This window comes from Cavia porcellus, unplaced genomic scaffold, assembly GCF_034190915.1.
Source record: "Cavia porcellus strain 051 isolate PalLab524CR breed Dunkin Hartley unplaced genomic scaffold, mCavPor4.1 scaffold_27, whole genome shotgun sequence".
NCBI lineage: Eukaryota > Metazoa > Chordata > Mammalia > Rodentia > Caviidae > Cavia > Cavia porcellus.
In genome coordinates, this window is record NW_026947510.1 from 18,878,839 (window position 1) to 18,901,606 (window position 22,768).

Sequence of the window (22,768 nt, forward strand, 5' to 3'; positions counted from 1 at the left end):
TGCAAGTGACTACTTGGGTCTCTCACTCTGTCTCAGGCCTGCAAGTATCATTTGATCATAGAGAAGCAGTGTCTACTGTGGTTCTGCTGTTTTGAAAATGGCGATGAAACTCACTGAAAATTGAGCATGTTAAAGAAAAAATTTCAACAAGGTTCTTTTTCTTTTGTTTTAAATGCGCAAACTCTTTCTGTTCGCTATCACTGTTCATATCTTCACATTTGCTGGTACTTACCCAAAATAAACAACGCAAAGTTGCTGCCAGGCTGCTTTCCCACTGTTTTCACCCTCGCCCAGCACATAAAAGGAAAGAGATTCTGCAGTTTCTTGTAAGACATTTAAATCTGAGGAAGTAGGCTGAGCTCTGAAAACACAAGTGCCCACAGGTAGACAGTTTCTGCTTAGTCAAATGACACTTATTAAGATGTACAGGCAGGATGAAGGATGCAGAGAAACCATCGGAATCTCATGAAGCTCGCAGGAACTTTTCTCTCATGCTATTAAAAATAGAAAACTAAAGCTCTCTGCGTCCAGGATGCTTTCGAAGCATGGTGGTGAGACTCCAGGAGCCTGACTGGTGAACAATGTCTTAAGGGGCATGACAGGAGAAGATACGGGTACCAAAGCTGTAAATAAAGCTCAGAGATTAGTGTACCAGAAAAGCTCTCAAAGGATCTTACGTCACGTACAAGACCTTTTGATCTTTTGGCAACAGTAAGTCATTTGAGAAGTTCTTAAAGAAAACCTATGAGGAAAAGAGGAAATTAAACTAGTATTAGGTAACTGATTCTGACTTTCTACTTCATACATCCAAGGCCCAGTAACTTGGGTGACTTGAATGAAAACCAACAACGTACTCTGAGGTGTTTATAGCCTTTAATCTATAGCTGCACTGGATATTTTAACAGATCTTACCTAAAAAGCAGGTAAAAGGAAAGAACAAGCATGAGGCTACAATTAAGTTTTAAAAACAGACACACTGGCCACCACGGAGGGATGTTTGGTCCCTTTATTGCTTGGATGATGTGCTTGGTTTGTCTGCACTTAGATTTTAATCTCTCATAGTCAGTCATCATAGCTGAGGTTGGCATTGTTGAGAAACGAACACCAAGCCCTGCTGTGAGAGTGCCGGGACAGTTGTGAGTGTCACAAGCTGGTTTTCTCATTCTCATTGAGTATTTTCTAGCAACTTGCCTTGGCATTCCAGCACAGGCTCAAAGTACCCAAACGTGGAAGATTTTCACTTTTATGTACAACTAAGGACAATATTCAACTTTCTGGTTTCAAGACTATCATTTACAAGAGGTCCTGATTTCATTTAAAAGAGGGTTAATGTACAATAAAAAGTCAAGTAAAATACTTACCTCAAGTTATTGGCACATGGTAAATATTATATTATACTTTCCAAGCCTTAGTTCTTAAGGAAATAACTACTTAGAAACTTGAGAACACAAAATAATTTTTCATAACCATATTAAATACTAATTTTTAGTATTATTCTTTATTAATTAAAACAAGACCCCAAATGAAAATGTTACAGGCATCCATAAGTAGCTCCTTTGCTTTATACACTACTGAATCCTAGAAAACATTTTTTCAGTCCAGAACATAATTTCACAACCCCCACCCATACACACAATTCTCTGTCTTGATGAAACCACTGGCAGTCCTGGTGAAACCACCGGCCATCTCCTGTTTCCTTGGCAACCATACTATCCTTAGGTGGCCTGATGTCACTCTGGTTTAAGAGATATGAGGGGAATAGAACAGAAAGCAAGGATGTGGAATTTTCATTTCTGAGGATCCTTCTCTGATGTGCTTTTCCATTTTAGAAATTTTGCAATAAAAAAACCTATACAATCCTTATTTGCCAGCCGGATCATGTCTTCTGCTGTGGCATCTCTAAGAGCATCCTGGTCAGGGTCCTGTAATGGCACAGCAGATGGATCGAATCGCTGCAGCTATCTCAACTGTTCAAGTGATAAGCCAGCTCCCATCATCCCTTCTTCTCCAATCCGTGGCTCCTATTAGGAGAAAACCAGGTGGATGAATGCTGTCCCTGCCACATGTTAACAATTAAATTAAAAGATTAACTAAAAGCTGGGGTGGTGGCGCATGACTATAAGCCCAGCACTCTGGAGGCTGAAGCAGGAGAACTACTGTGAGTTCAAGGCCAGCCTGGGCTAGATTGTAAGACCTTGTCTCAAAAATACAAAACAAAAACAAAAAAAAAGAGACAAACTGAGTTAAACCTATCACGTCGTCCAAAACAGAGAACAGTAAATGCTTTTACTTTGCGGAACGTACATGATGCTTTTGAGTGGTAGAACAGAAAAGCGGTACTATGTGTTCACGCAACGAAAGGAAGACCATTTACGTCCTGCATGCTTACCAGGTACTGGGTGACACTGTAAAAGGCCTGAACTCCAGTTAGAAACCCTGAACTGAAACTGCAGCTCCGTCAAATTTTTGCTGTGTGATCTTAAGTAGGTAACTCTATCTAAACCCAATTTTTCAGATCTATAAAACAGATAAAATGCTAAGTTCTGAACTAAAATAGAGAGATGGCATCACGCCTGGGATACACTGAGAATGCAGTAAATGGAACGTTATTATCCATAAAGTAACAGATAAAAGTCAGCTTTACTTAGTTCTTTTCACACTTCTGAAAAAAGTTCTTCAAATATCAAAAATGCGTTTCTCTGACCCATCCAATTGGTTTTACATGTCCTTGGAGAACACGTATTAGTGAAGGATCAATAAATTAAGGCTATATCCATTAGCTTTGAGTTATATGGAATCCAAACAAATTCAGTGGTCCTTGCAAAGCACAAGTACAAAAGATCCATAACTAACTTGAGTCATCACTCACAGCCACACGTTTATGTATTAATAAAGATAAGTTTTCAGATATGTACTTAAGAATACAGATTGACATTTCAGTATGAATTCTAAGTGAATTCTGAAGTCTTCCCTTCATCTAGGGCTTCTGAGTCTAGAAACCATTTCTGGATTACTTATTTCTATGGCTTAAATTTGAATCATAAGTAGTCTTCGGAATCATAAAATTAGATTAGTGCCAAGTACAAGAAAGCTTAAAGCTTAGGTTTTTATATAACAAATTATAAAAAAGCAATAATCCTCAACATTCCCCTTCTATACAGCCCTTTTTGGTCTTTGGATATTCCAGTTAGTGAAGTATGTTTGGGCTTAGATGTGACCTGAGACAAAAATACTTGATATATATTGTTAGGAGAAAAATATGGGATTAGAAACGAGGAAAAACAACTTTGAAACCCAAATGCCAAGTCCCATGAAAGACAGCTATTAGTAGAATAAACACGTAACAAAAATCACCAAAGTTTTGTGTCATTTCAGCATAATGGCAAAACATAAGGGGAAAACAGTCTGTCGCCAACATGCAAATTCCCTGTGGCCATCTAAAAGTGATCTAAAAGGAGAAATGTTCTTGTTTACTAAGGTATTTGTTTCATAAGTTTTACTTCACATATTTCAGCATGTAACACCCAGCGCCTATCACCACACTTCCACTTCTGTGATTTGTCACCCTGCACAGAGAAAAACTGAAACCACTCTTACCTGGGGCTGAAGCTGGAGGCAAGGAAATGTGCTGAGGGCCCAGGCAACCTGCTCTTCATTTTCTGCCAGGGTGATAGTGCACGTGCTATAAACGAGCATGCCTCCTGGCTTCAGCAGCTGGGCTGCCTAGAGAGAACTAAGTCAGTCCTGTACACCACAAGGCCACGTAAGTGAAGGGACTTTACAGCATAAAGGGTGACACCTACAAATAGCTGAGAAATAAAACGAAGAACGACATTCTCCATGGTAAGTAAGCAGAGCACAATCCTTGCATCCCAGATCAGCTGCATTTCCCGCCTTAGCGCTCTCGTGCTTCACTTGGACCAGGATTCTCAAACACCAGAGTTTCATCCACTCAGACAGCAACCTTATTTCAAAAATTGCGAAGTTCACATTGCTAGGCCACGCCTTCTTTCTGAATTCCACACTCATATCCAGCTGCCTCCTCAACACTTCATGTCCCAAAATGAGCCGCTGTCTGAAGCGGCTTCCGGAACCTATCGTGGAAGTCTTCCCATCCTTCCGAGGTGGGCAGCGCCAGCCCAGATTCTACTTCACGCCTCTCACACTCGCCACGCGTCCCCAAATCCTGTAGGTTCTCTCCCAGCCTCCACCAGGACTCTGGTGCAGCCCTCCTCATTTCTTAGAGGACTCACACAGTCTCCTACTTAGTTTATTGCTTCCCTCCTGTCTTCTGACCACTTATTCTCAATCCAAAGCCAGAGTGCAGCGCAGCGTCCCACTGGTCACCTCTTAGCCTGACACCCTTCCAGTGCCCTTCCACTGCCACCCAGCGTCAAAGCCAAAAGTCTTTAGAGAGGCTGCAAGTCCTCCGGAGGCCTGCCCGCCGGCTTCCTCTACAGTACCTCGTGTCCTGCTTTAGAGCCACTGGCCTCCGGCTGTCTCTGGAACTCGGCAAGGCTCGCCCCACCTCGGGATCTTTCGCCCGGCTGGAACTCTGGGACACTCCTTCCCCACACTGCGTACTCCTTTCGCAGGTCACCTTTGCTCCATGTCCCCTTACAGCAGCCTTCCTCCTGACCCTGTGTGACATCCCAAATGCTACAGTCCAGCACTGCTACCGCACTTGCCTTGCTTTGGTTCTCTCCGCAGGCTCCTAGCTCAGGGCCTGTCATAATCTGAACAACTCACTCACTTGTTCACTGTCCCCGACAACCCGAGATGGAAAACTCAGAAAACAGGGGTATGAATCGTTTGTCGACTTTTTTACTTCTGTGTTATTGACACCGATCATAGCGTGATGTCTTGCATACAGTAGGCGCTCGGTGTCAAGCAAATAAATCAGCAAATAAAGTGCTAAACTAGCATGAATTTGTCTCAAATACCTATATTTTATTTTTAAAATTTAGCATAAATGTTTGTGGTTTCTTCACACTAGAGAAATTTAAACTTTGTTATTATTTATTTGTATAAATTTGTTTATTAAATACTTTTCATTGATAGTCTTGTAACAACCATGAGGTAAGATTACTATTTGCAGTGCAGTTCCTATTAGGTTGAGTCCTTATGCTCATTTCTCTGAATTTGAAATCAGCATAACTAAAGTCACTTAGGTGAAGAAGCCATGGCTCAAATCAAGATGTGTCCAACTAAATAATGCACATTCCATTTCAATTTGTATTCATCCAGTGGCACACCTGCTATAGTCACGTTGTTTCTCACAGGTCAGATATTCCTTTTTATTGAAATCATAAATCTATCTCTAGAATCTTTTAAAATTTCCTTCTCTGCTATACCCTAAAAAAGAACAAAACCCAAGTCCCTTAAACTGGGATCTTAATTTCACTCTTAAATCCAGGTGGCTTGCAGGTATATGTAAAACTTCCTGTTTGCTGCCTGCTGTTCTAACTCTATGTATTTTCTGACTACTACAGAAAAAATGTTACACAATCCATAAGGAGTGGCTACTTTTGTGAACTTGGAAAGGAGAGATGCATAGAAATGTACCCAAGGACAACTTAAGAGACAAAATAATTATAGTACACCCATTGTTGTGTTCCTCTACGTATTTATAATTGAATGGCTAAGAAGAAATAATGAATTCATCTTTGATCAAAGGGTGTCTATACTCAGTGAAATCACAGAAGTAGAGTGTTTTATCTGGGTTTTTTCTAACACACACTGGAAATCAGTTAATTGTCAAAGTTTTTATGGCCCTTTTACTGGATGCTGCTATTCACTACTGTAATCTTTTGCATCTCATTGACTTTCTACATTTAATGTCATCAGCTGACTCAGGAGCCCAATAAAAAACAATTCATTTTGCATCAATTCTTTATGTCAATTACTAACTGTGTGAACCATTCACTTTTTAAAAAACACAGACCACAATGTTTGAAATTCATTACATAATTCAGGAAGAAATTTCACCATCGTCTTGTATTTGAAAGGATACACTACTGGGTTCCACATACCTATAAGCCCATCACTCTGGGAGGCTGAGTTAGGAGATATGCAAATGCAAACCCAGCCTGCACAACTTAAGTAACTTAATGAGATCCTGTCTCAAAGTTACAAATTTACACAGTGCTGGGATGGAGCTCAGTGCAAAGGCCCTAGGTTTAAGCCTTAGTACTAAAAAGTAAGTAAAATACAAAAAGGGTGAGTTGACACAAAGGAAAACTCTCTGTATTTAAATTAGGCATTCTCAGTCTTTTGTGTGAAATAAAATATACATAACATAAAACATCATGTTAACCATTTTAAGTGTGTAATTCAAAAGGCATTAAGTGCATTGTGCAGCTATCACTTCTACATGTCTCCAGAACTGTTCGTCATCTCTAACAGAAACTCACCTCAGACAGAAACTCTGTAACCACACCAGGAACCCCCTAATCTCCATTCCCCATCCCTTACTCGCTAGTGACCTCTAGCTTACTTCCTATGAATTTGTCATTCTAGGAGCCTTATATAAGTGGAATCATAAAACATTTTTCCTTTTATGTCTGGCTTATTTGATGCTTCAATGTTCATCCACATTAGAGCCTATGTCAGAATTTCACCTCTTTTTAAGGGTGAATAATCTTCCATGTATGGATATGTTTATTCATTTCTCTGTTAATGGATTTGTGGGTTGTTTCCACCTTTTGGCTACTGTGAATAACACTACTCTGAACACTGCCCCCAGTGGCTTAAACTTCAAACTACCCAAGGTCAACATCCTTCACTGCAAAAGATCATCACATACCACAGAAAAGAGTTTTCGCTGTAGTGGCTGATATGACATCACTTCCTTCAAAGTCCAAGTACAAGCCATGTTTGGTCTCTGTCCCATTCCACTGCAGGGTGCATCAAGGAGAATTCGGTCAAAAGATTCTGGTGAGAATGGAGGTCCTTCTATACAGCGAATATAAAAATATTTGCTAATTGTCATATTGGTCTAGAACAGAAAACTCCAGATATAAGCAACAACCAGGATCTTAATGCTGTGGTTTAGGAGACCGTGTCTCAAACTCCATAGTAATAAAAAGGCTGTGGCTCTAATTCAGTGTGAAGGTTCTGGGTTCAATTCCCAGTACTACCAAAAGCAAACAAAACAAAACAAAACAAAAACCAAAACAATAGATCAAAGTATTGCTTTGGATAAAAAATAATGATTCCCTTGAGGCAGCCAGTAAAGCTAAGATTGACTTATGTTTAATATAGATTTGAGTTTGAACAAAAGTTTAAAAATGTGGAATTTGCTTGTTTGTTTTGAGACAAGGTCTTGCTATATAGCTCTGACTGGCCTTGACTCACTATGTAGCCCAGGCTGGCCTTAAACTCACAGCAATCCTCAGGAGTCAACCTGCTGAGTGCTGGGATTACAGGCATGTGCCACCATGCCATCCATAAAAGTATGGGTATTACTGTTGGGTTTTTCCTTAATATAGTATAAACCTAGATGCAATCAAATGAGATCCTACACTCCCTACTTTAGAAACCATAGTTCATCAGAGCTAAGACTCAGAATTAATTCTAGTTATTTTAGGAATTGATTTCTCTTGGTAACTCCTACTGGGGACAGCTCCAGAAAATGAGTCTGTCAGGTAGTGGCTCTCACTCTATTGTTCCTTGGTCTCCTTGTTGCTGTCAGTATCACCCTGGTTGTGGACCACAGTGAGCCTGGATTCAGTCCTCCACAGAGCACCCTGTGCATTCACTGGAATAATTTTTGCAATTATTCTAATTGCAAATTAGTCTAATTCCTGATCTGGAGAACTCATGAAACAAAATGGTCTGTACATATCTTTATATGATCCCTACAAGTAAGACATTTTTATTTAAAGTTACTTGTTCCTATAGAACCTACAGCATCATTTCAAATTTCACCCTAATGTCATCTGCTTTTTTCTGATTTCAAAGCTATTAGATAAAAGCAATTATCTACCTCATCTCCCTCTGTAACCATCTTTGCTCTCTTATCTATTATTTTTGAAGAAATTCCTAAGAAATTATTTTTTGGACATATACTGGTAAAACCCACTAGAAATGCTACATCAATCTACCCTTAAATTTTATGTATACTTGTTTCTCCCAGTCTTCATTAAACGTGGTTTTGATTTATTGGTCATTTGTATTTTTGTCTGTATTTGGGCATATCCTCTGTCTGCCCTATTTGAGACTTATTATAAGAAAAGACACATCAAAGAGGGTAGGAGAAACACTTTTACATCACTTACATCACTTCTCCTTCAACCCCAGGCAACACAGAATAGAGAAAAATCCTCTGCTTGGGGGAAGGAAAGCAAAGTCATCAAGAGCATATTCTATTACCAGCCCCATCCTCATCAAACCAAGTACCAGGCAGCCATAGCCCCACTTTCCAGGCCAGTCTAAGTAGCCCCAGACCCTCAGCTTGCTCCAGCAGAGCAACAGGAACACCCTGAGCATCCAGGTTCTAGGCTGGCTGCGTGCAGCCAGGACCTAAGTCAAACCTTATGGACCTAGCCACCAGGCCAGTACCTGACTCTAAGCCAGACTCTAAGCCAGACTTTGTGGGTATTTTTAGACCAGGAATATGTACCTAGACTCTAAGCCAGACTTTGTGGATTTTTTTAAAACCAGGAATCAAACAGACTTTGTGGATTCTGACTCCTGGTTAGTACCTTTAGCACCAGACTCTAGCTTAGTCACTATGGTTTCAGGTACAAGAGCAGCACTTATGATCGCAGATGTCAGACTGATCCCCACAAATCCAGAGTCTATGTCTGTTCCTGTTCCAAGTTCACTTTAGTGGGCCCAGGTTCCAGGCCTGTTCCAGTGGACAAAAAATCCAGTCCTGCCCTATTAACCTCTGATGCTAGGGAGGACCCCACACACTGAGGCTCTAGGATAGTGATGGTGAACCTTATAGAAATCAAGTGTCCAAGCTGCAACCCAAAAATCAAATATTTGTGGCAAAGTCCCAACACTGCAATTAAACCCAAACACTGATGTTTCAGTTTAGAAAAAACAACTTACACACTTGGGTCGCACACTGAGAGAGGGTTCTGCATGCCTGCCATGGAACGCATGCCATAAGTTCCCCGTCAGTACTCTAGGACCACCAATGTCACTTGCAACTTCAGGCCAACCGTAGGGACCTGCCCAATGCCCTGACTAAAGCTGCAGGCCCAACCTACTGACAGATTAGCCCCATGTGGACTCAGGAACCAAGACTATCTTAGCCCCAGGCAATAGCCTGTACTCAAGCTCAGTCATCTAGTTCTACATCATCTTCAGGGAAGCTTGTGTTGTTGTAGGTTCTAGAACAACTGCTGCACGACTGACCTGAAGGTCCACCACCGTGGGTCCAGTTTTTACATGGGCTGACCCAAGGTATCAGATCACCCTGTCCAGTGACTCCAGCAGCAAAACAGCTCACAGACAGTGTGATTTGAGTTTCTCAAAATGGACAGATGAGCTGGAAGGCTCATTCCTACATAAAGCCAGTTTGCAAAGACTGTAAATCCCTGCTTCTTGAAATATGCAAACACAAATCCATAGCCAGAAGGATTAAGAACAAATGGAGAAACATGGCACCAACAAAGGAACAAAGCAAAAAGTACCAGGAACTCACAACTCAAGGAATGCCTATCTATGAATTACTAGACAAAAAATTCAAACGATACCACAGAAGCAAAAGATTATAAAAAACTACTATGAACAATTATACAACAATGGACTCGGTAACCCAGAAGAAACAGATTCCTAGACTGAATCGTGAAGAAACCAAGGATCTAAATAAATAGACTCAATCTATAAAGAAAAACCTATGACTTGATTCCTTCACTAGTAGATGCTACTAATCGTTTATAGAGAAAAACTAATACCAGTCATTCTGAAACTCTTCCAGAAAGCCGAAGAAGGAATTCTTCCAAATTTATTTTATGAGGCCAGCATTACCCCAATACAAAAGCCAGAATAGAAGAAAATTACTTCAATATCCTTCATAAACACAAAATCCTCAACAAAATATTCAAAAATTGAAAATACTCAAATATTCAAAAATATTCAAAATCCTGCCAAAGTCCTCAACAAAATATTCAAAAATTGAATCTAGAACATGACCAAATGACATTTACTCCAGGGATGCAAGCACAGTTCCTATATACATCAGCAAAATAAATGTGACGTACTGCATTAACAGAGCAAAGGCAAAAACAATTTGATTATCTCAATAGGGGCAGGAAAAGCACTGGATAAAACTCAAAGCCTTTTCATGATAAAAGTTTCAGCAAATAAGCTCTACAAGAAATATATCTGAGCACAGGAAGGCTGTAACAAGCCCATAGCATTAATAATAACAAAATGAATGGTAAAAACTTCAAAGCTTCTCTCTGAGATAGAGGGTAAACCAAGATGTCTACTCTCACTGCTTTTCAACACAGTACTGTAAGTACTAGAATGTTTAGGTGAGAGAAAGAAATGAAACCATCTGTCTGTTACTGACATGATCTTGTGTAGGAAAAAAACTTAAAAATTCCATGGGAAAATTATTAGGCCTAATAAAAAATTTTAGTAAAGTTTCTAGATACAAAATTAACATACAAAAATCAGCAGTGTTTCCACACATTAATATTTTCCACAAATATTAAGAAAATAATCTCATCTACAACACCAACAAAAAGAACGGTGCTAGAAAAACTGAGTATCTGCCTGTGGAAGATGAAGCAATCATTATCTCATGCCTTATATAAAAATAAACTCAAAATGGATTAAAGACCTGGAAAATGTAAAATACAATAGTAAGGAAAAAACACAGAGAAGGTTCACAGCACTACTCTAGACAATTATTTTTTAATATGACCCTGAAATTACAGCCAACAAAAGTAAAACTGATTTTTTTTTTTTTTTGTGGTTTTTTCGTTTTTATTGGTACCAGGGATCGACCTCACGACTGCCTGCTTGCAAGGTAGGTGCTTATGGCGCTGAGCTAAATCCCCAGCCCCTAGTAAAACTGATATTATGTGAAACTAAAAAGCTTCTGCACAGCAAAGTTAAGACTACACAGTGGGAAGAAGTATTTTCAAAGTATACATCCAACAGGAGGCTACTACTCAAAACACTTAAAAAAATCAAATAACTGGAAAATAAGAAGACAATCCAATTAAAACATGGGAAAAGGACAAGAATATTTCCTCAAAAGAAGACAGTGACAAGTACAGTACATCAAAAGATGCTCATCACTAATTATGGAAATGCTAATCAAAACCATCACAGGATAACATGTTATGCATGATAAGATGGCTAAAAAACAACATAATGGTGACAGCTCAAGTGTTACTAGGATGCAAATTAGTTATATCATCATGGAAAATGGTATGGTTCCCCAAAAAACTAATAATAAACTGACCATATAATCCACCAGTGGGAATATATGCACAGAAATTAAAATCAGTATGCCAAAGAAATACCTGTATCCCCATGGTCCTTACAGCATTATTCACAATAGCCAAGATATGAAGTCAACTCAACTATCCGGCATAGAAGAATGGTGTACACACACACACACACACACACACACACACACAAGTAGCCTTTTCGAAAGGATATTATGTTATTTGTGACAATATGGATGAATCTGGAGTTCCTTATGCTGAGTAAAATAAAGCAGCAACCAAAAACAAACAAATAAATAAACAAATAAATAAACACTGTATGATCCCAGTTATATGCAGAATCTAAAACAGTCAACCTGACAGAAGCAGAGAGCAGCACAGGGTTACTAGAGATGGGGAGAACAGGCCAGGCATAGGGAGGTGCTGTCCAAAAGGTAGAGGTTTCCTGCTAGACAGGAAAAAACAAATTGTTGAAATCTGCTACATAGCATGGCAACTTCAGTTAATGGGAATTATGTATTTGAAGACTGCTTAGCGAAAATTTCAAATACCACAAAAAACAAATAATGGATGTGTTAATCAGCTTGTTTTGATCATGCCATGTTTGTACATACTGTGTATCAAAACACTGCAGGGTAATCCACAAATACACACAATGATGATTTGTCAGTTACACTAAATAAAAAAATAAAATTTAATTTACCTTGTGTGTCCTCAGTCATATCATGTTTAAGTGCCTTTGTTCCATCAAAGCAAAATGCTTTGATGGAATTCAGTCCTAACAACAAAGCATTCTGCTTTATTTTTTCCACTTTGTTGGGTATTTTATCCAGTGCTATTACTTCTCCCTAAAGAAAATAAAATTCACAAAACAAAGCATAAATCCAAAGCAGCGATGAAAATACAAAATTAGCTTGTGAAAAAATATGGTCCCATTTGTACTTTTAACACTGTATTCTTTAACAAACACATGGCAAATTTACACCAAATACTGAGGTCTTTCTTTTAAAAAGATACTCTTATCGGATAACTAATCTTATAACTATCTACTTTGAAACAAGGAATCAAAACTTCAAAGTGCTTGCAACCTACTCAAACTTAAAAAGCACTTGTAGTAGAATAAAAACTGGTGGTCAGCATAAAAGGATGATATATGTACACATACATATGAGGAACAAAAGCAAGAAAAAAGGAATCAATCCACATCTTATTTCACAATATTGTATTGTTGTATGTTTAAAATATCACATGAATGTCAACAATGCATGCCTGTATGGTGGTGGTGCTTTGGATTTATGCTTTGTTTTGTAAATTTTATTTTCTTTAGGGAGAAGTAATAGCACTGGATAAAATACTCAACAAAATGGAAAAAATAAAAGTTGCCAGCATAAAAGGATGTGGAGACAAACACCATGGCACTGTGGGTTCTCCTAAGTGGTGTTGTTTGGAGCTATTGGTTGTCTTAGAGGAGCTTCTCATGGCCAGCTTCCCTGATACGAATTTGGCCATTACCATTGGAGGAGCTCAGGACCTTGTCGTTCAGAGTGGCTGCTGTTCACTTTGGGAGAACTCTGGTCCTTATGTTAACATCACTTCCTGACTACAGAGGGGAAGAAGAGCGCTGTTTAATCTCTAGAAGTTTATCACACTGGCATCCTGATATGAATTCAGACCTTACTGGGGCTGAGGATGGCTGTGGTACTTTTGGTGGGGGAGCCCTGGTCTGTACTTTGAGCGTTGCTTCTTGGCTCCAGCGTAGGAGCCAATCCACTGGCACAGATTCTTTACTCCACTGGCATAGATATTTTATCCTCTACCACTGACCTTTGGGCCTTACCAGTGCAGATCCATAAAACAGACTTACGGGAGTCACTGTTATGGACTCTATAGACCTCCGTGGGACTCGTGGGAGGCACTGCCATGGGCTCTAGGGCTTCAGCTGGACTCACACAGGGTACTGCTATAGGATTCAGGCCCACAGCTGGACTCCTTGGGTCTCAATGTGTGGACAGATTTCCTGCACTTCTTGTATTTGACTCTAGGTGACCATCATAAAATAATACTATCAGTGATGTGTACTCAGTGTCTTGTTCTCCCTGCGGCCCCTAACTACAACACTACCCACTGAAAGCAAACATTAAAATCACTTATTTGATGTGACTGTTCACCTATAGAAGTGCATGAACTAATGCTATGAGACATCTGAGCTAAAATGCCTTTATAGGTAAATGAATGAATGCCACTTACAAAATCAGCCCTCTATAATATTTTGAGCTATTCACATAAAATTTCTGTGAGTTCTAGCAATTAAAGCCAGAAAATCAGAAGCCAAAAAGCTCTGTATCACAGCAAAACAACCTGGAACAGTATTAAAAATATTTCAAAAATCCTCATATATGGTAACACATCAGTTAAGTCAAAGTCAATAAAAATGAGAGATCACCACCATATAGGCATGCATTGTTGACATTCACGTGATATTTTAAACATACAATGATACAATATTATGAAATAAGATGGTGGATTGATTCCTTTTTTCTTGCTTTTGTTGCTCGTATGTATGTGTACACATATATCATCCTTATATGATATGTACATCAAATTCTCTGCTTCACAAGAGAAAGAAATTTATAGTATAGACAACAATAAAGAATATTTGCTGATAATGCTCCCACACTGTGACAGACACTTACTGGGGCTCAGCCTTGTCATTTGCTTGGCCCTGGGGGCCATGGTAAATGTGGTGAAACAGAGTGCTCAACTCTGCTCTTTGCCATCACCAGTCCCCAGCTACTACCCTTAGTGGGCTCACTCTCTTGTCTTTGCAGAAAAAGTACAGACCAGAAAGGCAGGGCAGCACCACAGCTGTCTCACCTGAAGTCACTTTAGAGAACTGAAAGCCATACAAACTGAAAACCATACAAGTGAATGACTCAACCCTAAATTACCAGAACCCCCTAACCAAGCTGGAGCTGACCAGGAGCCCCGAAGGTATCAGCTGAATCATGCAGACTCCTGAGCCCAACAATCACTTATGTGTATGCTACTAAGTTTATATTTTTTTACATTGCATTTTAAAGTCAACTAACTAGTTGAAAACACCTCTTACTAGAGAGAATAAAAGGACTTCAAGGAACTACACCATACGGGGCATTACTATCACTATCTCAAAGCATATCAATCTACATTTAAGCTTCCATATAGATTAAAAAAAGGATTTGTATTAAACACAACTCCATAAAATGAACCTTTGTATTTCATTTTAAGCACTACAAGCATTTAAGGCATTTTTCCATCAAGGTTTTCCTGCTACTAAATTCTTGAAGTATATTTTTTCTGTATTTCTCACTATGTAATATCATGCATATTGATTCCTCAAAATTTAAACAGGTATCTTTTTCTATTGGAGAGATTCCTTAAAACTGAAGCTACTTGTTGAGGTTGTATCAGGGACACCGCAAATTCTATGTATAGTGAATATATATAGTACATATATACATAGTGAATGTGTGTGTAATGCAAAGATAGTACTCCTGGGCCTTCAATTTACTTACTTAAAATATGAATCTTTATATATATATATATATATAACATAATATATAGATATGTAAAAATATATAATGTATAGACATATAAATATATATAAATAATATATATATATTTTATCCCCTTGGCTTATAATACTGTATTTTCAGAAATTCTAACAGAGTTAAAGTTACACACTAAAGTGTAATGGGAATTTTCATCAAATTCTTTGGATAATTAATATACTAATGGAGTATAGCTCAGTGGCATGGCACCTGCGGGGGAAGTACAAGGTCTTGAGTTCAGTTCTTGGTTCAAAAAAAAAATTAATATATTAATAAAAGGAAATATATAGCTTCAACCTAATGGTAGATATTTCTACTTTTTTCAATGAACTATTGCTTGCAAGTCCCTTGAGACTGTTAAGAATTATCAAATGTAGATGAAAAATGAGTTTATCACTTTGGAAAGTGAGAGTATCTTCTATCAAGTAAATCAGCTAGAGCAAAGGGGCTTTTGTAAGTCTGCCATAGGTAAGTTTTTTACGTCAGTTACATACTTTCTTATATATACACTAGTACTACAATCATAACATCTTTTTCGACCATTCCTCAGACAGTTTCCAGGTAATCAGACTCTTCTGTTTCCCTCCTACACTGCCAGCCATTCCTTATATCTCCAACTTATGAATGCTGGTATTCACTATTCACATGGCTCACTGTTTGGAACCTTTCTCTTCTCCATCAGCCTGTCCGTATGTTGATGGTTCCCAAATTTTTATGTGCAAAGCAGACCTCTCCCCTAGACTCTGGTCTCACAGTTTACTGCCTGCTCATCTCAGACTGAACCCAGAGCCAAGCACACGCTAGGTAAGTACACTACCACTGAGCCACACTCTCAACCCTCCAATGATTTCTGAACATAGATAAATCCAGCCTACAAAAAAAAAGGAAACAGCTTAGCAAATACACACGCAAACAAAGTAAAACTGAAATCAAAGTTATCAAAAGCCAGGCTTACTTAAATTCTGTGCTCATGAAACAGGCTTTAAAATTAAACCAGATCATACAGTTTATAAGATCCTTAAGACACACCTGTGTATATATTAGCTCCATATGTGTATAATTACCTAGGCTACCTATGGAGTTCAAAACCAGCCTGAACTACAGAAGATGCTGTATAAAAACAAACAAACAAACAAAAAATAAGTGTCAGGACAGTCTTAATAAGTGGCAATTATCTTTTCTTTTCTTTTCTTTTTTTTTTTTTTTTTTTTTGTAACAAGGTCTCACTGTGTAGGCTGGTTTAGCCTTTGAGTTTGTACCAGTCTGGCCTTGAATTCACAGTCATCCACTTGCTTCAGCCTCCTGAGTCTGCGATTACAGCAGTGTGCCACCATACCCAGGTATAAGTGGCAGCTGTCTACTGACCTTAAGCTACAGTGCCTGCCATAACCCAACAGTCCTCACTCCGGCTGAACAGGAAGTAAATTGGATTATGGTATCAGTGTGATCCCAAGTCACACACAGTCCCATCTTCACCACTGAAATCTGTAGCATGTTGACGACTTTTCTTGGGAGACAGACTCACCTGATCGTGCATCAGTGCTGCAATATGTGTTGCTTTACCTCCAGGTGCTGCACACAAATCTAGAACCCTCTCTCCGGGCTGAGGATGTAGAACGTGAGTTACTACAGCAGATGGTAAATTCTATAAGAAAAATGATGCAAGTACTGTTCAATGACTCTAATCAATTCTAATTTCAGAATTAGAGAGTGTAAAGGAAACTTTCAAGATAATTCAGCACAGTATCCTCAAATTTGGTAACAACAGTTTTTACAAACATACTAAGTCAAGAAAGTTGCAGTTTCCTAGAGTATACTATGATCTCATGAGAATTGCATAACATATCCATACAGGAAAACAGGGTCCAGGGGTTTAGCTCAGCTGCCTAAGTGCCTGCCTGGCAAGCACGAGATCCTGAGTTTGATGACCAATAACAAAAAGAAAAAAGAAAGAAAACACAGGACACATTTTCTACTCCATTCATTCAATTGTCAATTGATGGCAGTTTTCTACAAATAAATTGCTATCATCCTCTAAAGTAGTTCTCAATCCTGGATACACAATAAAGTCACTTGGTGAGCTTAGGAAAAAATCTGGTCCCCATACAGAAAAGTTAGATGAGGATTTCCAACGATGGGGTTGATAGTGGTGCTTCAAAAATCTTCCCCAGCGATTCTAACATGCATCTAGCTGTGCAGTAACGCTAGCCAGTGCATCTCCAACTTAGCTATAAAACCACCCAGTGAAGCTTCTCAGTGTTCCAACTCAGGCCTGAACCAGGAATAACTGAAACACTTCAGATGCTAGGGCCCAGATAGCAGAATTTATTTACTGCTCCCTGGTGGTCCACCTTTCTCTGACCCTTTAATCAAATGTTTGCAAGAAAACAGGCAGTCAGAGTTCAGTTTGAGGCATTATTTTTCTTTCCTCCAGTTAAACTAGAATATGATGACAGAGTATGTGTTCAGCCAGAAATAACCTATACATCTGAGAAACTGGATTGTAAGAAAAAGTTCTAAGAACAGTCACGGTATAAATTTCTTGAGTTTGTGGTCCCTGCACTTCTTGGAAGAGCAAATCATGCCCCTTGCAAATTACCCCTCTGACTCCTGTTACACCTGCTGTTCCCAGTCACATCCTTAGGGCACTGGGCCCTGGTAACGTTGTGGTGACCCTTTGACCAGGTGGTCTCATTTACTTGTATTTTCTATTGGGGCTTTTGACTGCACTGAGAGATTTAGGTTGCTGTGCTGGTTCCAACCAGGTGCACAAACTCCTCCTCCAGACAAGAGATCCACAACTGATGGAAAGGAAGCTGCATTAATTACCACATCCTAGCCACTGCCCAAATTCTACACAGAACCAGAAAACCTGACCCGGCCTCACTGTCCTCGACATATCTGGGCAGTGCCCATTCTCGGTCTTTGAGGGTGTATTTATTACCTGACCTGTAACACTGAGCCTGCAGAGTGCACTGTACTGTGTCTGAGTAAACACGCTTGCTACAAACTACGCCCTTTTGACTGTGTCTCATTTTGTGCACTCCCTGCCCACCTCAGGGAGGACTCAAGAGCCCACCCACCACAGGACTGAAAGCACTCCAGAGTAATTACAGTGACCAAACAAGAGCTATGAATTCTTCAAGGTGTAACTTCCTTTTCACAAGTTCACTGGTAACTGAACATTCAAGAAACTCATCAGTTTTCTGAAGCTGTAGGCCAGTTCAGGCAGCCAGGGGAAAGGAAGAGATAGGGAGGGAGGAAAAGGAATTATCAGTGTTATGTATGTGTACCAACTCCACACAAGGAATGCAAACACTACACACTGCAAACAGGTAGTAATGAAAAGTAAAGTATACATGCAAACACCGAATTTAAAAAACAATAGCACAGATTACTAGAGAATGTCATCTTGCATGAAGATGCAGTTTATGATTGAACTTTTTAAAATAAATTTTAAAAACACTTTGAAAACCCCAAGGACAGCTGAGCTTGCTAACACATGCTTGTAACCCCAACACTCTGGAAGCCTGAGGCAGGAGGATCTAAAAGTTCATGTCCCGCAGAGGCAAATGGTAACTTAGCAAGACCCTGTCTCAAAATATAAAAGGGAAGGCGGGTGTGTTTGCACACATCTGGAATCCAAGTACTTGAGAGGCTGAGGCAAGAGGATCAGCCAAGTTCAACAACAGCCTGGGTTCCATAGTGAATTCAAGGCCAGCATGAACTACAAAGCAAGACCTTGTCTCCAAAAACCAAGTAACAATAAAATAAAAACAATCGAGATAAAGGAAAGTAAAAAAGGGCTGGGGATATAGCTCCGTGCAAAGGTCCAGTGGTCCATCTCTGTTAGTTGGGTTGGGTGTGGTTAGATGGGACAGGGTGGAACAGAATCAAAGTAAAATAGCATCACAGATTTTCCTACTGGCCAGATTTTACACAGCAAACAGGAAAGAAAGCAGCAAACGAGAATATCACTTTGACTTCAGTTGCAACTTCTGTCCCAAGGAACCAAGTGTTTCAATGTATGCACAGCCCCACTTCCTCTCCAGTTCTTCAGTGAGCTGGGGTAGGGGTAATTTTCCTTCTTAATGACAAAATCCAGAAGCACAGGAGTTAAATGGCTGTTCCAGGAACATTATGAGCAAAACTACGAAAAGGAAACAGTCTCTAGTCTGGAGGTCTCTACCGTGCCAACAGCTGAGTTTTGAGGCCTAGGGTGAGGGAAGGCCTTATTCCTACTAGCAGCTGGATCAACAGCCCTAGTTTTCTTATTTGTATGGGAGATAAACCCATCAACTCTCTGGGGAATGTGGAGTGGTGAAAGCCAGGGAATCCTTCTTCACTGGCTCTGTTGGTAACACACATTTGCACAGCCTGGCAGTCCCCAGTGTTTACGTGTTTCCAGCGAAATCTGTTCTGTTAAAGACTACTGGATCATTTTAAAATCAGAGGGTACTGGAAAGTATATCAGTTAAGAATATTTTTATCTTGAAATTTGTCTTAAAAACTACCAATTATTTCGTATTGTTCCATCTCCAATAGGAAGCAGGTAAAAGTAGAAACTCTAAGCTATGTACAGGGCTCATCAAGCTAGTATCATACTAATAAACACTCACTGCCAAAATACACCACCTCTATACAAATCCTACTGTTTTTAAAATTCAGAACCAGAAAAGTAGACAGATGGTTTTATTCACTTACTCCTTTAATTTAAAGAATGCCTGCTATTGCACACACCAGACACCAGCCTGTGCACCACAGTTAAAAAGAGCTTGCCCCTTCCAGGAGGAAGTGGAGATTTCATCTCCTGTCCTGCACTCCTGTCCTTTTTATTATAAAAACTGTAACATGATATCTTCTTGTACATACCATAAATTACAAGAAATTTAATCCCAAAAGTAGCACAAAGCCCTTACAACTTAAAAGCATCAGACCTTAACAATTGATAAGTGACACATGAGACAAAAATTCCTTAATTACAAAGCCATGATATGTAGCGTTTTTATACTTTAAGGATCTAAGTGTACATAATGTACATTTATACAAATTAGCAGTCTTAGATCATGTAACAGATGAATGAACATAACAGTTAAGTTTTTACTTTTTGCTCTGTAGAAATAGTGTTTACTTTTAAATACATTTCCACTGATTCAGTATTCAAAGTGTGGTCCGTAAACCAAGGAGATCCAAAATCCTGGGAACTTGTCAGAAATATAACATTTCACAATTCACCCAGACATACAGTCAGAATCTGCATTTTAACAAACTTTACTAGATTTGTATTACATTTTCACAAAACAGTTTAGGAATATTGTTGTATATGATATGGATTAAAACTAAATTGAGAATAAGCCAAAGCTGGGACACTTTGAGCATTTAATAATTATAAAGACAATAATGAATTATAGACTATGTAAAAATAAAAATTTGTCAGTATATACTGTTAGTAAATAATAGGGTGTGAGGGACCTCATATTAAAATGTTGGCTGTTAAATATAGAGGTGCTATGGCTTATATCTAGATGTCTTCCTCAATCTCTTGTGAACATAGCAGAGAGCATTTTGGAGGTGGCTGAATGTAGGATGTGTGCTGCTGGGATCAAGAATGTGGTGTTGGGATTGATTCAGGTTGCAATGCTAGGATTGAGGTTGGGCAGCCTGGACAGGATATAAAAGACAGGACTGCTGTGGTCATTTGCCGCTTGCTGCTTCTGCCTGCCATGAACCGTTTTTCCTCTGCAATGTACCTCTGCAAAGTCACCCTGCCTTGGAGTTGGTCGATTATGAATTGAAACCTCTACAAACTGAGCTAAAATAAACCTTTCCTCCTTTAACTTTGGGTGTCAGGTATTTTGTCTCAGCAACAAGAAAACTAAGACAGAATTGTAGGCTGAAGTTGGAAAAGACATCTTGTAGTCATGACTAGCTCAGGCAATAATTATAGGTGGATGCTAAATCTCAGAGGAAATTTTAATGAGCAGTGTATTCAGATAATTTTTAGTCTCCCCACAGACTATTAGTTGCACAGGGAAAAAAAGTGATTTTATGTTTTTATGAAAAATGAGATGTTAAAAAGGTGACCAAAATGAACAAGGCCAATGAGAAACACACAGATGTGATGCAGACGTGATGCCCTCAGTCTGATACATCTGTGAACTTTTGTGCGACACATGACAGACAGCCTACAGCATCAATAAGTAAGGGAAAGAAAAGCAAAATAAGAAAGCTAAGGATTCTGCCTCCTTCTTATATAATGGAATTCCAATTTTAAAAAAGCACAGTCTATTGCAATAGTGGAAGCACATCAGGGAAAATGTTATTTCCCAAAGTACAACAATTAGACAACGGAAGACAAACTGAAAACAGAAAAGCCAAATAAGAAATAAAAGTTGACTATAGACAAGTGAGAATTTGCTACAATTAAGGGAATAAATAAAGTTTAAATTGTATAAAGCTTGAAGTTTAGTGTAAATCCAATGCATGATATTAAACAATTGTTGGTTACTATTTGGGGAAATCTAAAGGTTATTTCCTTTTAGGGTGGTTCACAAACTTGGATTTAATCACATTACATTTATGAAGTTCAAAATATACAAACAAATGAAAAGCCGATTTCCAGCATCCATCTCAGACCTAGTGAAGCTCCTAAATTTCCAGGGAACCCCCCATTGCCCAGCTATGGCAAGGCACTTCATCTCCGTGGTAGGTCAGAGTCCTTAATGCCGCCAGGGAATCTGCTCCTGTTTTGCAGCCCTTCCCAGGGTTATGTGTGGGGCACTGACATCAGTCAGGAACACATGCTCCAGGGCAGAAAGATCTAGGTTCACATTTTGACTTTGCTGATTTCTACGGATGTGGTATTCAACAAACCACTCGTTTATCACTTGAAAAATACTAACTGCCTACTGTGTGCTACACACTTCATTTCTTTAAGCCCCAATTTCCTTATCGGTGAGAGTAGAAGTCTGTGGGGAGTGCATGAAATAGTGAGTGTAAAACACACTAAGTGTTAGCTACTACTGCCATTATCATCTTTAGTAAGTTTCACTGGTCAGCGACTGGACATCTGGATAGATTACATAAACAGTTCCTGCAAAAGAAGGGACAAAAGTTCAGCTCCACTCTCGAATACAAAAGCTTTACTCCAACGGTAAAGTCTTATGTCATTTTTATAGAGTGGCAAAGAATACTACTATTATTATTAATTTTGGGGGCCTTTTTGTAAGGCAAGGTTTCACTACATAGTTCAGGCTGGCCTTGAACTCACTTTGTAGCCCAAGCTGGACTTGAATTTACGGCAATCCTCCTGCCACAGACTCCTAAGTGCTGGGATTATACGTATGCGCTGCCATGTTGCCTGGCTGCGAAGTACATTAGTATATTATTAGTCACAGTATGTCTCACACTGTGTACTTCATGAGGTCCTCATTAAGCTGATTTTAAAATGAAGAGCTGTGCTGATCTTACTATAGGTTGCAGGGTATTTAAAGAAAAAAATTGCACAGTACTATATTTTTTATTTTCCAAACTAAATATAGAATAAGCAGATATGTGGTCTTTTATTTTGCAACAGGGAAAAACAATACTGCAATCACTGTTGCTAGTGAGCAGTATAGATTTCGCTAACAATGATTCAGGCTATGTCATCAAATGATCACAAGTGCTTAAGAACAGATTATACAACAAGTAAAAAGCTAAAGCTAAGCAAACAACAAACCAAAGATGAGTCCTAAGAAATTATGTATTTGGTTATAT

General features: G+C 39.1%; 1 protein-coding gene across 1 annotated transcript in view; it reads right to left on the minus strand.

Moving 5' to 3' along the window:
* Positions 1-1,471: 1,471 nt before the first annotated feature.
* LOC100712895 (uncharacterized) overlaps positions 1,472-22,768 on the minus strand; it is a 29,710-nt gene continuing 8,413 nt past the window's right edge. Inside the window, exons 7-13 of the mRNA XM_063237594.1 lie at positions 16,536-16,655; positions 12,124-12,268; positions 6,806-6,954; positions 4,464-4,640; positions 3,804-3,809; positions 3,598-3,723; positions 1,472-2,021 (exon numbers count right to left, since the gene is read on the minus strand). Of these exons, the coding sequence (XP_063093664.1) occupies positions 1,959-2,021; positions 3,598-3,723; positions 3,804-3,809; positions 4,464-4,640; positions 6,806-6,954; positions 12,124-12,268; positions 16,536-16,655 (786 nt within the window). The 3' untranslated portion in view covers positions 1,472-1,958. The remainder of the gene's footprint in view (positions 2,022-3,597; positions 3,724-3,803; positions 3,810-4,463; positions 4,641-6,805; positions 6,955-12,123; positions 12,269-16,535; positions 16,656-22,768) is intronic.